The sequence below is a fragment of the Sciurus carolinensis genome, chromosome 2, assembly GCF_902686445.1.
Source record: "Sciurus carolinensis chromosome 2, mSciCar1.2, whole genome shotgun sequence".
NCBI lineage: Eukaryota > Metazoa > Chordata > Mammalia > Rodentia > Sciuridae > Sciurus > Sciurus carolinensis.
In genome coordinates this window covers 4,017,365-4,032,997 of record NC_062214.1, presented here as the reverse complement: position 1 = coordinate 4,032,997, position 15,633 = coordinate 4,017,365, and the positions used below count along the sequence as shown (strand labels likewise).

The 15,633-nt window shown below is 47.8% G+C and overlaps 2 protein-coding genes across 2 annotated transcripts; one reads left to right on the top strand and one right to left on the bottom strand.

Annotated features, from left to right (window-relative positions):
- The first annotated feature begins 3,309 nt into the window (after positions 1–3,309).
- Tubb1 (tubulin beta 1 class VI) lies at positions 3,310–10,095 on the top strand. Its single transcript, XM_047542460.1, has 4 exons — positions 3,310–3,446; positions 6,452–6,560; positions 7,116–7,226; positions 7,315–10,095. The coding sequence occupies exons 1-4, from the start codon at positions 3,390–3,392 to the stop codon at positions 8,391–8,393; spliced, it is 1,356 nt and encodes a 451-aa protein (XP_047398416.1). The 5' UTR covers positions 3,310–3,389; the 3' UTR covers positions 8,394–10,095.
- Positions 10,096–12,065: 1,970 nt separating this feature from the next.
- On the bottom strand, positions 12,066–15,422 carry Atp5f1e (ATP synthase F1 subunit epsilon). Its single transcript, XM_047542461.1, has 3 exons — positions 15,266–15,422; positions 13,664–13,790; positions 12,066–12,221 (listed from the first exon to the last, which is right to left on the bottom strand). Exons 1-2 carry the CDS (start codon positions 15,295–15,297, stop codon positions 13,667–13,669), a joined length of 156 nt encoding a protein of 51 aa, XP_047398417.1. The 5' UTR covers positions 15,298–15,422; the 3' UTR covers positions 12,066–12,221; positions 13,664–13,666.
- Positions 15,423–15,633: the final 211 nt, after the last annotated feature.

The following is a 15,633-nucleotide window of genomic DNA, read 5'->3' as shown; positions in this document are numbered from 1 at the left end:
AACACTGCAATTCAGCAACCTGGGTGTGCGGGGCGCCCACTGCACGTGGAGCTCTCCTGTGGGCAGTGCCCAGGGGCCCTCTGCCTTGAGCAGCCAGTGCAGGCCTGCCTTGGTGGTGACCAGGAAACATCAGGGGCAGACAACAATGGTGTCACTCATCACAGATGGCCTCTCCTCATCACTCGCCATAGTTCAGGGCTGGGGTCCCCTTCAGCCTGGCAGGGGAGCAGACCTGCGGGTGACGTGTCCTGGAAAGGGCCACTTCTCTTGGTCTGGGGGTAAGGCACTATGTATTCGCCACCTCGCTGGCTTTCACCAAATTGGCAGTCACGGGAGGGCTCCTTCCCAGGAGAAGATTCCTTCGTAAATAAGGGCAGAGGATGGGCTGACTGCTTCGCAGATGCGCTGCTTTCCCTGCCTCAGCTCTGCCCGGGCTTTGTCACCCAGACAGCCTTCTGCACCCTGAGTGCAGTGGCCTGGCCAGGAAGCCCTCCCACCACAGGTTTGGGAAGAACAGGCCTGTCTTCGAGTGAAGCCGAGGCCAGCGTGAAGTCCTCCGGCTGCACGGCATGCGGGGTCAGCTGGTGCGCCCAGTCCTCACAGCTGAGTGTGACTCAGGGACCCTTATCTGGTTTACAGATGGAAAAACCCAGGATGAGGGAGGAGACGGGCCCCTTCGGTGGCGGAACTGGGCCTCAGCCCGGGGACCTGCCAACTCCCCCGCCCGCATCTGCCCCCACCCCATCCATCTTTGCAGCCCAGTGTCCAAAGCTCAGCCTCGGCCGAGACCGAATAAACACTGCCGGCAACACGGGAGTCAAAGCAAACAGGGCTCCTCTCTTTTCTCCCTTTTGCCAACTGCCCCATTAACAGAAAAGCTTTTTAAGCTCCCATCTGGAAACCTGGCCTTTCCCTCCCTAAGCAAACTGAGAGACCAAGAGACCAAGGGGAATGTGCTGCGGGGAGGGGCCAGCGCACGGGCCCTGCGCACACAGTGAGGAATGAACACAGGGAGGTCAGAAGGGCCCTCCCCCCAGCCCAGTGGACCCTCAGTGAGGTGGTCTGCGGCCACACGGACCCCTTTCAGTGGCTCTGCTCAGAGGCCAGGACCACGTGGCCATGGCTTCCCGTAATAGCTCACTGTGGCTGTTCCCTTCCAGGCTGCTCCTGACGGGCGGGTTTCTTGGATTGGGTTATACTTTCAGCCTCGACCACCTCTTAGGGAATGGAGCTTTTCAGAAGTCCTTGGGCACTCTGTCCCCACCCAGCCATCAGAAGGCCACACTCCTGCGTAAATACATTATTGGCTCTAAGAAAAGTTGCTGCTCTGAGCATCACTGCTCAAACTCACCCAGTGCCCGTGTGCACTCAACAAACATTTACTGAGGCCCTGTTATGTATCAGGCACTTTGGGGACTCAACGGTGACATGACACCGGCAGCTCCCAGGCTGACAGGGAGATAAGGCATGTGTCTAAAGCGATTAGCAAACAGGAGCGTCGGTGACCATCCACTGCAGACTTCAGCACTCTGGTCCTGGGCACACAGAGGGGTCCCTGGGGAAGGAGTGGGGTTGGGGCCCTCGTGAAGCTGTTCTGCGGCTTTGGAGGGTCTGGCAGGCAGGGGAGCCCCCTGAGAGGGACCAGCGGAGTAGCGCACTGTGAGGGAAGCTTGGATGGAGGACCGACCTGAATGGTCCTCTGTATTTCTTATTTGTCAGGAATCAGAGGAACACAGATGGGTTTCTTCCTCCTGAGTTTACACATTCTTCTCTTTACCTCTGGGTAGTGGGTGTCTGAACCAGAAGCATCCAAGAATCATGTGGTCATTTAGATGTGAGTAGAAAGAAATCCAACATGCAGACGTGTTGCAAAAGTGCAAATTCTGTACCTTGAAGAGATTTACCTGGCCACCCTCGCTTACCTGCACTCTCCAGGATGATGGCTTTGCCCTGGGTCCGTGTTAGGGTTAGGTGTGGCGGTGCCACAACCTGACCCCCAGGCGCGCCGCCCCGTGGCTGCCCCTGAAACGAGCGCTCCCGCCCACACACCCCCTGTGCCATGACCAGAGTCACAACACGGAAGGTGGGCGCGACAGCACTCAGTAGTCAGGTCCGCGTCTGGATTTTGACAAGTGTCCTCACATGTCCTTTACCCTGGTGGGATGATGTGAAGGTCCCTGGTGTCCGTGGTGGGCACCCTAAGTCAATCTGGAGGACCACACGCTGGACCTGGCATTCTCAGACCAAGTCCCCTCGTGAAGGTCTGGGCTGCTCTTCTGTTTGGAGTCCAGATCCTTCAGGGCTGGGGTTGACCTCCTTTGGGAGTCGGAGGCTACTGCTCTGAGACTCCATTGTTGGTTACCTCTCTCCCTGCACGGGCTGCCACCTGCACCTTGGGGGCACGAGGCCTATGGGAGTCCACATAGTGCAGGGCTCAGGCTGGACACAGGGTGAAGAAGGCTCAGCCTCCACATGGGCCCCTGGGAACAAGAACCCCAAGTTTTGGCTCTGGTAAGTTCACTGATCCGGTTGGAACATGGAGGGAGGGCCTTGTGCATTCCTTACTCTGAGTCCAGGGTCGTGTTGTCCTTGGGGTGCTTTAGCACAGGGTTCTTGGGGTGTCATATACAGGGTTCTGAGGACCAAGGACTGGTAAGGGGCTGGGAGGACAGCTGGGGTCAGATTGGGAAAGGCTCCGGATATTCTCTCTGAATGGAGGTTTCTTGAGCTCCTAAGATCCATGGGTCACCCTCACAACTGTGGTCAAGTTCATCATCATTTTACTACTATAAGTGCTAATTATATTTCCCATTAACAATAAAGTTTACAACTTAAAAATAAAAACCACCCCTCCACGCTCCCTCCGCCATCACCGCATACCACAAGGGGCTTTCAAAGCACTCCCTGGGAATTGCGGCCAAGGACAACGTTGAGTGTTGAGTTCAGGCCAGTGACAACTTGGACAGGCAAAACCCTGTGCAGGTGTCCCAGCCACCTCAGCAAGCTGGGAACCATGGCTTGGTCATCACACACAGGCATCGGAGCTGGTGCCAAAGCCCAGGGGCCACCAGGGTGAGGTCCGTGAGGCAGGGCTCAGGCACATGCAGAGGTGGCCCCTGGTCCTGCACCCGTGCTGCAGGAAATGACTGGGCAGCATTCTGCCAGGAAAGCAAGGGCACCCCGTCCAGAAGGGTGATAGGCAGAGAGCAGGGAAGGGCTGGGGCTGAGCTGTGGACTAGACACACCCCTGGGCCAACTGGGAGGGTGGCCTGGAAAGCTGGTCTCATTCTTGCGATGACCAGAGTTGCAGCGGGCTCTTGCTGGTGAACGGTGGCTCTCCTGGAGTCTGAGCATCCCAAGAGGAGCTGACCCCTGGGCTTAAGGCAAGGATGCGGGAAATCGTGCACATTCAGATCGGCCAGTGTGGCAACCAGATTGGAGCCAAGGTAGGTACAGGTTGATGGCTAACAGGCGCCCCAGGCCTGTAGGTTTCCCAGCTGGCCGGGAAGGCGGTGGCCTCACAGATGGTATCACTTGCTGAGCACTTGGTTTATTAAACAAAGTCTTCAGTTACAGAGACATAGAAACTACTAAAGACTGAGAGGGTTAGTTTAACTAATGTCAATTTTGTCCATAGTTCCATGTATGCAATACACGTCAACCATCTTATTTATTTATTTTTTCTTTTGGTACTGGGGACAAAACCCACTGAGTGACATCCCAGTTCCCCACAATTTTGTTTGAGACAGGGTTACTGAGGGTCTTGCTAAGTTGCTGAGACTGGCCTCAATTTGGAATCCTCCTGCCTCAGCCTCTTGAGTCATTGGGATTACAGGCATGGCCACCACCATTTGACTTTTATCATCTTAGAAATAAACTTTTTATATTTAAAAACAGTGATATTTGTCTCAAAAGAGGTTTTTGAAGTTTGTTGGGGAATGTTTTATACCTTATCACTACAGTGTCTTTTCCCTCCCCTCCCATGTCCATGCCATAAAGAAAAATTGTTTTATTTAGCATGCAATAGAAAATTAAAGAGGTAAACTCTAAATAAAGTTTTTGCATATAGTGGCAGAAATAATTAAAGTACATCCTCTGAGATATGAGTTTTTTTCTCCTCTGCTCCTTCTGCTTACATTTCTCTGCAAAGTATATGATTCATTTGGCTGAAACAAAAAGGTGCTTGAGCTCAAGATCTCCAATCCTAATTGTGGTATAAACAAGTGGACTCTATAATACCCAGATAATTTGTTCTCTTTGCTTTTTCAAAATTACTTCTACCAGGCTTGGGATGCACACCTGTAATCCCAGCAACTCAGGAGGCTGAAGCAGGATTGAAAGTTTGAGGACAGCCTTGGCAGCTTAGCAAGACTCTGTCTCAAAAGAAAGCAGAGAAGGACTGGAGTGTAGCTCCGTGGTAGAGGGCTAGTCTAGCATGTGTGAGACCTTATGTTCAACCCCCAGTAGTCCAAAAAGAAAATTACTCTTACTAGAATGAATTGCATTAAAAATGAGATTTTTAAAACACCTACATTCAGAGGCTTTACGTTTTACGGAGCAGTTTTCCTCACAATAGCCAAAAGGCAGGAACAATCCTAATGTTCACTGATGGAGGAATGGATATACAAAATGTGGTCTATCTGTATCATGGAATACTATGCAATCTCAAAAAGGAAGAGGGTTAAAAGGTTTTAGGTGTGATAAATACACATTCCACAAAGAAAACAGTTAAGAAAACCATTTCTGGGCCAGTTCCACAGTGTTAAGTATCTTCATGTTAGTGTGTATTCAATCTCCAAAACGTTTTTCATCTTATAAAATGGAAACTCTGTCCTATTAGACACTAACTCCTGGCTCCCCTCTCCCTCCAAGGCTCTGGGAGACACGGGTTACTTCTGCCGCTATGAATCTGACCACTCTCCCTTAAATGGAACCACAGCATTTGTCCTTCCGCTACTGGCTTCCCTCATGCAGCGTTGATGTCCTCGGGCTTTACCAATTTTGACCATCTGTTCATTTGTGGACTGACGGGGGTTGTCCCCACCTCTTGGCTCTTTTGAGAAAGGTTGCTATGAATTAAGGTCTGTAAGTGCAGGTCTTTTAAACTGAGGACAGAGACGTTACAGCTGGAAAACTAGTCACTGTCCCTGCACGCCACGGTGACAAGAAATTCATAGCTAACACAGAAGTGGTGGGGGAGCCCCTTGCTCTGATATCGCAAGATAATGTGAAGGGCGGCGCTGGAGAGGAAGTGTACGGTGGAGAGAGGGTACGCTCTCGGTCTGGGTGGTGCTTCCAGTGGTTAGAGCCCAACAGTGACTTATTACTTGGGGCCATAAGGACTTTAAGACACATTTAATTGTGGTGTCTCAAAACTTCAGTTTAATTACTCTTTCACTCCCAGGACAATGCCATAATTTACTATAAAATAGAGACTATTTTATTTTTATTTTTAGCTTATTTTAAGATCACTGGAGTCAAGGTGTCATTTACAAACAGTTGGGAAAACACCCTTGAGGAGGTCCTGACATAAATGAGTATGTTTTCATGGCACTTTAATACATGCTTGTCCAGGTGATCAAAAGGGGCCATCGAGGAATGGCTTTCATACTGAGGACTGGGTACGTAGCTACATCGAGGAACACTGTATGTGTGGTTGGAAGTGCAGGATGTGCCAAGCTGCAAGAGAACAGCTAAGGCATAATTTTGAATTATGTGCATGCTTGATCATCAAAAATGCATGTTACTTAAAATTATGCACAGGTCCTGGTTATGCACTTTTGGGAAAACTTCATGAAAAGAAATCTCTAAAGTGAAATGAGATATTATTGTGAAATCTGATCAGAATTCAGTTCATTTTCCTCTACTGGAAACTACACTCGACTAACTCAGAGCACTGCAAGGTGAAAATAGAGATATGTTGTCTGATGCAAAATTCTCACATGACAGCTTTGGTGTGTACAGCAGCCTGGATTTATTGATTTATTTGCTTTTGGTGATGGGGATTGAACCCAGCAGCACTTAACCACTGAGTCACATCCCAGTTCTTTACATTTTTTATTTTGAGACAGGGTCTTGCTAGGTTGTGAGGTTGGCTTTGAACGTGTTGTCCTCCTGCCTCAGCCTCCAGAACCTCTGGGATTACAGATGTGGCCACCATGCCCAGCAACAGCATGAATTTAATAGGAGAAAAATCCAATTTAGTATTTTATTTTATGTGTTTGACATTTTACAGTAGGAGTTCCAGCAGGTATAAAATTCAATCTTCACACTCATACTTAGTACAGGCAAAAAGCAAGCTATGCCCTGGTCATTTATGGATTGGGACAAGAAGAATGAGAGGGTCAGGTTGACCAAGGAAAACAAGCCCCAAAGCTCCACCTCTTTCTGGTGCCCTCTGGGCCTTAATGGACTCCTGTCTGCACTGACTTAACCCTGCTCCTTCTTTCAGTTCTGGGAGGTGATTGGCGAGGAACATGGGATTGACTGTGCTGGGAGTGACCTTGGGGCATCTGCTTTGCAGCTGGAAAGAATCAACGTGTACTACAATGAAGCCTACGGTAGGGCTGGTGGCACCGGGGTTAGTGGTGGCCCAACAAGCAGGAAGCAGCAGAGAAAGAGCAAAGGCCTGCGGGATCCAGGCATCAAATGAGTGTTGCCGGGCCTGGAGCAGGCAGACAGGCAAGCAGCAGAGTCTCCAGAGTGGGGTCCCCACCCCTGTTCAAGAGGGAGGCCTGGAGAGGAAGTCACCCAGACCACAAGCAGATTAAGCAGCTCCCTTCCTAAAAAGGAAAATTTACAAACAAAAATTCACAAAAATGTTTGTAAGTGATAGGTACGATCACCCCGGACTGGAAAGAGCAATGCACAAAGAGAGCAAGCCATGATGAGAATTTTTTTTTTTTTTTGGTCAGGTATTTTATAGATGTGTGTGATTGTTGTTGGGGTAAAGGAGATGACAGAGACTACCAAAGGTGTTCAAATCCTCAACTCCCGGAAACCCCTTTCTAGAACACCCTTGTTTTTTGGGCCAGGATCACGCAGTTCCATCTTGATGAGATAGTAACTCTTAGGAAAACATCGGTTTGCTGACATTTTCCTGTTTGTCCACATAGGTAAGAAGTATGTGCCCCGAGCAATCCTGGTGGACCTGGAACCTGGGACGATGGACAGCATCCGATCCAGCAGATTAGGAGCCCTCTTTCAACCCGACAGCTTTGTGCACGGTAGGTCTTTCTAGAAGAGTCCCGGGCGGAGGCGAGGATGCCTCCCGCGGTGCCCTTTTCACACATCCCGCCCCCTTCCTCTTGCCAGGGAACTCTGGGGCCGGCAACAACTGGGCAAAGGGCCACTACACCGAGGGAGCCGAGCTGATTGAGAGCGTCATGGACGTGGTGCGGCACGAGAGCGAGAGCTGCGACTGCCTGCAGGGCTTCCAGGTGGTCCACTCCTTGGGCGGGGGCACGGGCTCGGGCATGGGCACGCTGCTCATGAGCAAGATCCGCGAGGAGTTCCCGGACCGCATCCTGAACGCCTTCAGCGTCCTGCCGTCCCCGAAGGTGTCGGACACGGTGGTGGAGCCCTACAACGCCGTGCTGTCGGTGCACCAGCTGATCGAGCACGCCGACGCCTGCTTCTGCATCGACAACGAGGCGCTCTACGACATCTGCTTCCGCACCCTCAAGCTGACCACGCCCACCTACGGCGACCTCAACCACCTGGTGTCCCTGACCATGAGCGGCATCACCACCTCCCTGCGCTTCCCGGGCCAGCTCAACGCCGACCTGCGCAAGCTGGCCGTGAACATGGTGCCCTTCCCGCGCCTGCACTTCTTCATGCCTGGCTTCGCGCCGCTGACCGCGCAGGGCAGCCTGCAGTACCGGGCCCTCTCGGTGGCCGAGCTCACCCAGCAGATGTTCGACGCCCGTAACACCATGGCGGCCTGCGACCCGCGCCGCGGCCGCTACCTGACGGTGGCCTGCATCTTCCGGGGGAAGATGTCCACGAAGGAAGTGGACCAGCACCTGCTCTCCGTGCAGACGAGGAACAGCAGCTGTTTTGTGGAGTGGATTCCCAACAACGTCAAGGTGGCTGTCTGTGACATCCCTCCCCGAGGACTGAACATGGCGGCCACCTTCATAGGCAACAACACGGCCATTCAAGAGCTCTTCAGCAGGGCCTCTGAGCACTTCTCAGCCATGTTCAAAAGGAGAGCTTTTGTGCATTGGTACACTAGCGAAGGGATGGACATCAACGAGTTTGGGGAAGCCGAAAGCAACGTGCATGATTTGGTGTCCGAATACCAACAATTTCAAGATGCCAAAGTCATTCTGGAAGAAAGTGAAGAGGTCCTGGAACAGGCAGAAATGGAAGCACTGGATCAGGAACCTTAGCCAGGAGAGGCTGCAGGGGAAGTCACTCACAGAAATTCCGCCAAAGATGCGTGCCTCTCCTGCAGCACTCCACAGCTGCCCGCCTCACCCTGCAGCCCAGTCGCGGAAGGGCTCTGGGGTGGGGGAGTGGCTGTGGGTACTAGGGTCTCTGACCAGTTATGCACTGAGTGGTTTGACAGTCAATTCTCTCTCTCTCTGTCTCTGTCTCTGTCTCTGTCTCTCTCTCTCTCTCTCTCTCTCTCTCTCTAAACAGCAAAGTGAATACACCATAAAGTGCCTCCTTTGTTTTAAAGTGTATCATCTTGACTACATGCCCAGCCCTGTGCTGGGCATCCAGACTACACGTGTGGGTTTGCAGGATCTGGTGCAGTTCACTCTTAACTTTCTAGCAGCACTGACAGGTCCCGGCATCCTGGGGCAGCCAAGACTCACCTTGGCCTCTGTTTTCCTCACTAACACTGCCTGGAATCCTACTTTCCTTATCACCAACCTCTGAAAGAGGCAGGTGACCGCTAGCATGTGGGATCTATAGGCCCAGGAAAGTGCCAGTGTCCACTAGTATACTGCATAGCCCTTGCATAGAACTCAACCCATGAACTGGAAAGGGAAAAAGGAAATAGCTGTAGTTGTCTCTGGCTAAACAGAAAAACAAGAAAGAGTGAGAAACAAAACTAAAGCTTGCTGATCCTCTGATCTTGATTTCCAAACAACTAGCTTTCAATACACGCACACATGCATTTTAAGTTTCTTACCAGTATTAGATTTAAGGAATTCACTAATCATTATCTTTGGCTTTCCCTTCATAAGCAGTTTGGAAACATACTTTCCAGTTTCATTTGGTAATGACCCTTCTCCCCCAGCCCCGGAAATGCCATAAGCTCCTCTACTCTTCGAATGGGCACACTGCACACTTGGCAACTGCTCAAATGCAGGAATTAAGCAGAAATGGCAGCAGTGTTCTCCGTTACGGAGGACATCATCTCATTAGGGAACTTTTACAGTTCAAATTAATTTCCAGAAGTTGCCATACGTGTTTGCACGATGACACAGCTTTAACCATTACACGATTTTAATCTGCTCACATGACAATAGGACCAAATACACAAGAGCATAATCAAATCATCCATAACTTCTTAGTTGTGGTTTACCTATTTCTGACACCCAGCACTGCTGTCCCTTCCATACCGTGAAGGTCTTAATGGCCTTCTAGAATCACCATGAGCTCTTCTATGGGACCATGCATAACTGGTGACAGGAAAATGCTCTGACACTGACTGTAGGAAATATTTGCTTGCCGGCAACTGGGTTCCCATCTCCTGATTTGGTTTTGTTATTGGCAATAATAAAGGAGCAGGTGGATGGACAAGTTGCTTATTCTGGGAAATGTCACTCTTTACTGTGTGCATCTCGAGGAAATAACTAAAATACATACCAAGAGAAAATTAGGCCTGGCCATTGGCATCCCTCACAAGTCTTCTATTTACAAAAAAAAAAAAAAAAAAAAATGGTTTAAACACTTTCTACTTGTGTGTGGTTTGAGAAGCACTAGATTTAGTAAGTAACTGCATATATACACTCTTTAAGTTTATAACCTCCTCAGATGCTGAAAAGACTTGGAGCCTGAGATTATGGGAGAATTCACACACACATTTCCTCTGGTACTTTCTTTCTCAAATCTAAAAAGGCAATTAAATAGATGCAAGGAAAGATATGGTCTTAAGATTTTTTTAAAAAAAGTTCTGTTGATTTACATCATTGTAAAGACTTTTTGTTTGCTCAATAGTAATCATTAAAGTACAAAGAAACTCAATTTTAAATGGATAAATTGCTTTATTTCAAATGAAATAAATTCCTTTTCTTAGAGCCTAACCACCCAGACTGATTAATCTGAGTAGTTAAAAATATTTCAAAATGCATCTCACCATCCCACTCCTGTGTGTGATACAAATAGATTAAAACAACAACAAACTAGAAATGAGAGAAATTTATCCCTCCCAATTTTGAAGAGCTCATTCCTTCAGCAGTTACAGTTGCTACGGTGACATTGGTTTCTTGGAGACTGAAATAGCAGAATTATAGAATTTAAGAGCTTGTCCAATTCCTTCACGTTATACCACAGGCCACTACAAGAAGGAAGAGTTTAACCCACTGACTCCCTTTGACATCACCCCGCTGGTCTGTGAACTACCCACAGATCAGGCTGACGGGGGCCCCTACATCATTTGGGTGCACTCTGCCTGCAACTACGTTGCAGTGTTGTGTCTGGGAAGTTCATTTCCTCATAATACTTGGTTCAGTTTTTTTTTTTTTTTTTTTTTTTTTTTAAATCAGAAAGAGCCTCAAAAAATCTTTTTGGACAGTAAATGTTGTCTTTTATTCAGTTCCTTACATTCTCTCCAAATCACAAGCTCTGTCCCTCAGTCTCACTTCTAATCCATCCCCTTTGCTTCCTTGATAAATGACTGATCTTTAATCACTTGGTTTGAAATAATTTTGCCTTTGCCTACTAGTTACTCTATCTTCCTGGTATTAAAACGGGCGACAGCCTGTGACTCCTTTATTCCTAGCCTCTGTAAAGGAAGATTCTTCCTGCTACCTCAGCCCTGGGGACCCCGACACTGAAGGGAGATGCTTCAACTTCCTAAGAGCAGGAAGACAGGCCTTGGCAGACTCTGGGGCCTCTCCCCTGCTGCACACCCCCTTCCACTCATCCACTGCTCCTTCTTGCATGCTGTGGTGAGAACTCAATAAAGTGTATAGGTCAAGTGTCGAGGGTAGTAGGTAGTAGAAGCTGAAAGCAAAGACATTTTCATCATCTTGTCCTCAGACCTAATAAATTATCACCAGCTTAAATGCCGTGGTGAGAACTAGTCCTAGAAGTGTTCCAAAACTTCCTGTTCCAATTTATTTCTCCAGTCTCCAAAAAATAAAAATGTGTAATTAATTTTGCAATGGTGTGAACTTAGACAAGTGTTTCCAAGTTTCATAGAAAGATAAAAACCAAACACTTGCAACAATTCTTCCAAAACACTGAGTGAATGAATGACTGAACACCACAAAACTGGTGCACATTAGACCTCAAACCTGTAGTCAAGAATCTGATTTTAATTTTAGCTTGGCCATCGGATTTCAATAAGCAGATATTGAACAGCTTTGCCTCATTTCCTATGAGAAATGCTACTAGAATATAGATTCATTTATAAAACAATATGAAGTGCATTTTGTGATTAAATTCTAACATTAACAGTCCTGTATAGGTTTTTAAGTGCACAATAAATAAATGAGTGCTACAATTTAGTGTTTGTTCCTTTAATGTATGCTTTCAGTAATTATTTTCATTTCGATTGCTGGCTAAGAGGCACTTAGAGATACTTCTGTCTAGACAAAAGGATGAAGCCCCTGCTTGACAACGGAGCCACTATTCCGATATGACTCTGCAATTCAAAGATTAGGGACAATAGAGTTGTAATGGCAATGTCTAATTTCAATCACCAATTGATGTCATGAAAAACAGAACTTTTATTTTGAGATATTTAAAAAACGTTTTCTTTACCTCTTGGTCACTAATATGGCACATGCCCGTCCCTCATCAGAAGCCTGTTTCGTGTCGTCACAGTCATACATTTGTGTGGATAGTTTCTATAAAGTTTGACAGAAACCAAAAGTCAATAGTAAGAGTGAACCATCCATCAATTTATTGGCATCATCATTTTATGAACAAGACAGGATTTTCTTTTTTTTCATGAAGCAAGATGATTTTTATCTGCCATAACATGTGCTCACACTTCTTCACCTTGAACATGTAGCATTTTGAACTTTAGTCAGGGTCTAGGAGGAAAAAAGAAAATGCAACAGTTGCCAGTCAGTTCTGTATGTTTTCTTAAACATCCAAGGTGAATACCAGAAAGGAACTTCCTACAGTGAACCTCAATGTAACTGTGGCTTCAACTCCCTTGGGAGGTGGGATCCCTGGCCAGCACTGAGCACACAGGGCCTCGCCATGTGGCATTCCCCAGTAAGTAAATCTAACACTTGCCTAGGAAGAAAGACAGTACTTTGCCTTTAAAAGCCGTCACTATCCCTTGTGCTGATGGGGAGGGTCCTCACTGCTGAGATGTAGGCAGAGGGTCCCATGCTTTGTGTGCAGGAGCTGGACAGAACTTACTGACCCCAAGGACATGGCAAAGTCACAGGAGTCAGATGCAGCATCTGATGCAGCACCACTGCAGAGACTAAGAGATGTTCTCAGCTTGTTGTTGACACAAAATGCAACATAGAGTCAGGTCTCATGCATAGGAATTTATGAGATTAGACAGCCCCTAAAAAAGGGCTTAATTCAAAACACTGTATCTCTAGACTCGAAATTAAATGCCTATCAATTCAAAATGAGAAAGCAAAGTGCTCAGGGGAGACAGCTCTACTAAGCAAAACTGCTCACATCCAGGAGCCGCCAAAGGGTTAATATTTACCACACTTCTGTGCTATGGTGTGTCTGCAGCTTTTTAAAAAGCAAAACAAGAAAATTAAATCTGAAAAACCCGCTCTGATAATTTGCCTTATCTTTGAAATAACAATGTCAAGAAAGTAGCTGAGAGATCAAATCATTTTTGTAGTTTGGAGTACAAAAGTCTGAACTTATCAACGTTACAGAACTGTCTTTTTATTGCATAAGAATGAAACTTTACATCACCAACGTCTTTGCAGAACTAAAATGAACCAAACAGTCTGAAAGCATAATAAATTCAGCAAAACAGTATTCACTGCAGGGTCTTGCAGATTTTACTGCTCGGCAAAACAGCAGGACCCTTGCTGTACGCACAGTCCTTGTGTTCAGGAAATGGTGATTTGTGAGGACATTAGCAGATGTGGGGGAAATAAAAACGCAAAGAGCTGTAATTTTTCATGCTCCTGAACTGTTATGTAACTCCAATAGCCATTAGAAAACTGAGGAGTTTATTCTCCAAATTATTTGATTTTGTGCAGACAAATGAAACAGGTTTAATTAAAATAAGATGGCTCTCTACCTAAGCATTGCTAAATGAACTGAAAATCAATGTGCCAATTACTTCTGCTTGTCAGGGCCCAAAAGGACATCCTTTTATCATGTCACAGGACTTCTATACCTTGTATGTTTTAAATTATTATCCCAATAACTAACTTTGAAATGGCTGACTAAAAAAATGAACAGAAGCCCCAACTAGAATTAGTTTGAATTTTATGTGGCTCTAAAAATTTAAGATGCAACTCTTCTAAATAAATCCATAACTTACTGATTATTCCTTTTTCACTTTCACAATTTTTATGCTACTGCCAGCAGTCTTCTCGGCATTTGCTTTGAATTCTGCCTTCAGTGCATCCCTCACTGCTTTTGCACAGATCTGAGAGTATCGGATGTAGCTGGGAGAAAAGGAGAGAAGATACGTTAATTATCAATAATCCTGCCAGAAGGCTGTGTTACTGTGTTTTTGGTTTCTTTCCTATACTTTTAACTTTGGTTTAGTCATACATTATTGCAGAATTGGACTTAAAACTAATTCCAAAAGGAACCTCTGGAAAGAAAAAGAAAGAAATGTGCCAAAGGATCAATTGATTTTTGGTTCAGTGATCACAATTTCTTTTAATTTACAGTAAAGGGAATATAAATATATATATTTTAAAATTCCATATCACAGGAAAACAAACAACAACAACAAAAAAGAAACCCAGACCAAAATGTTAAGGGAGGATACAACACAAATGATTTTTCCATTTCTCTCCTCAAAACTTCTTTAATTATATTATTCTTACAAGGTAAGTTATTTATAATTGACACAAAAAACTACTTTGAACCCAAACAGTTCTTTCTCTGATACATATCTAAAGGCCTCCCTGAGAATACTAGACTGTGTCTCACTAGCCTACCATGAAAATATCTCCTAATCAAGGTTTCTAAATTATGAAAAGTCCTCAGAGAACACCATCCAATCTAGCAGAGTACCTAAAAACCTGCTCCCTGTTTGGCAGATGAACTTCTATCAACATCCTATTTTCCCAATAGATGTTGGATCACTTTTCACACTTTTTTGAAAACAGGAAGTGGGTGGTGGCAGCTACTGCTCATGTCTTAGAACTTGTTTTGGGGTGTCAGAGGCAGAACTTCCAATGCCTGCTACCACTCCTACTAACTGGGTGACTTGCAGTCTGCTCAGCCCTTGTCAGCTTGTTTATTCACCTGTAAAAACAATAGAATAAAAGAATAATAATACCTGCCCTGCAGGGGTTTGGGAGGAGGAATAGTGCGGAAAAAGCTTGGATCCCATAGTAGGTGGCTTAATAAATGGTTCCTGTCACTGCTCTTCTAGTCCACTGCACTTTGCTTGACCTCAGCAAGTCAGGGAACCTGGCTACTCAGTAGTTGGTAAAGTTACCACTACTCCACTTAGGCAACTCGCAAGGTGTGTCACCTGGAGTGGAGAGACCCGTGTCACACGGGGGCCAAGGCTCCCACTGCACAGGCCGGCAGTCCACGCCTAGGCTCCCCCGGGCCACCACTCTCCTCTGCAGAGGTCTGCACGACTCAGAGGGGCTTCCACCCTTTTCCACAAGGACACCGAGGTCAAGGGGCAACTGAATACCAGAGGGCACGCAACCCCGCGGGGCTGTCCGTGCGTGCCGCCGAGGCCCGAGGGCGCCCAGCTGGCGCAGGGGTCGACCCCCGGCGTCTCGCGTCCTCCGGGGCCCTGCAGGCCGGCCGCCCTTGTCCATGGCGACGCCATCTTGGCGGCGGCGCCGGGGCCCCAGGCCCGGTGGGCAGGGCCCGGCACGTGTGGGCCACCTCCCGCCGCGACTCTGGCACCGGGCCCGCGCGCTCCCCTCCGGAGGCCCGGGCCTACCTGAGTCCAGCCTGTCGCCAGTACGCCACCATGATGTCGCGAGAGCGGGCGCGTCGGGTCGAATCGCGAGGATGCGGCTGTAGCAGCTCAGCCCGGCGGCAGGAAGGTCAGGCCTGAGAAGCGGAAGGGGCGGGGCTCGCGGACCTGCCAATCACTACCTATCGCCCCGCCCCCGCAAAGCCCCTGCAGCCCCACCGCGGAGGCCCCCCGCCGCCTGGAGCCAATCCTCGGGCAGGCGGGCCAGCGACGCCTGCCCATTGGCTCCTGAGGTGCCCCGCGGGCGGTGGACAGCAAGGCCGCGCCGGGCCCCCGCCCGAGGCGCGAGGACGTGGCTGCCATGCAGAGCCAGGCAGAGACCGTCCAGTTCC

Excerpts from the sequence above, each read along its gene's own strand:
- Atp5f1e (XM_047542461.1), bottom strand. The coding sequence starts at position 15,297 with ATGGTGGCGTACTGGCGACAGGCTGGACTCAG. Across the intron at positions 13,791-15,265 it reads TGGCGACAGGCTGGACTCAG|CTACATCCGATACTCTCAGA; the intron begins GTAGGCCCGGGC and ends CTTTTCTCCCAG.
- Tubb1 (XM_047542460.1), top strand. The coding sequence starts at position 3,390 with ATGCGGGAAATCGTGCACATTCAGATCGGCCAGTGTGGCAACCAGATT. Across the intron at positions 3,447-6,451 it reads GCAACCAGATTGGAGCCAAG|TTCTGGGAGGTGATTGGCGA; the intron begins GTAGGTACAGGT and ends TCCTTCTTTCAG. Across the intron at positions 6,561-7,115 it reads GTACTACAATGAAGCCTACG|GTAAGAAGTATGTGCCCCGA; the intron begins GTAGGGCTGGTG and ends TTGTCCACATAG.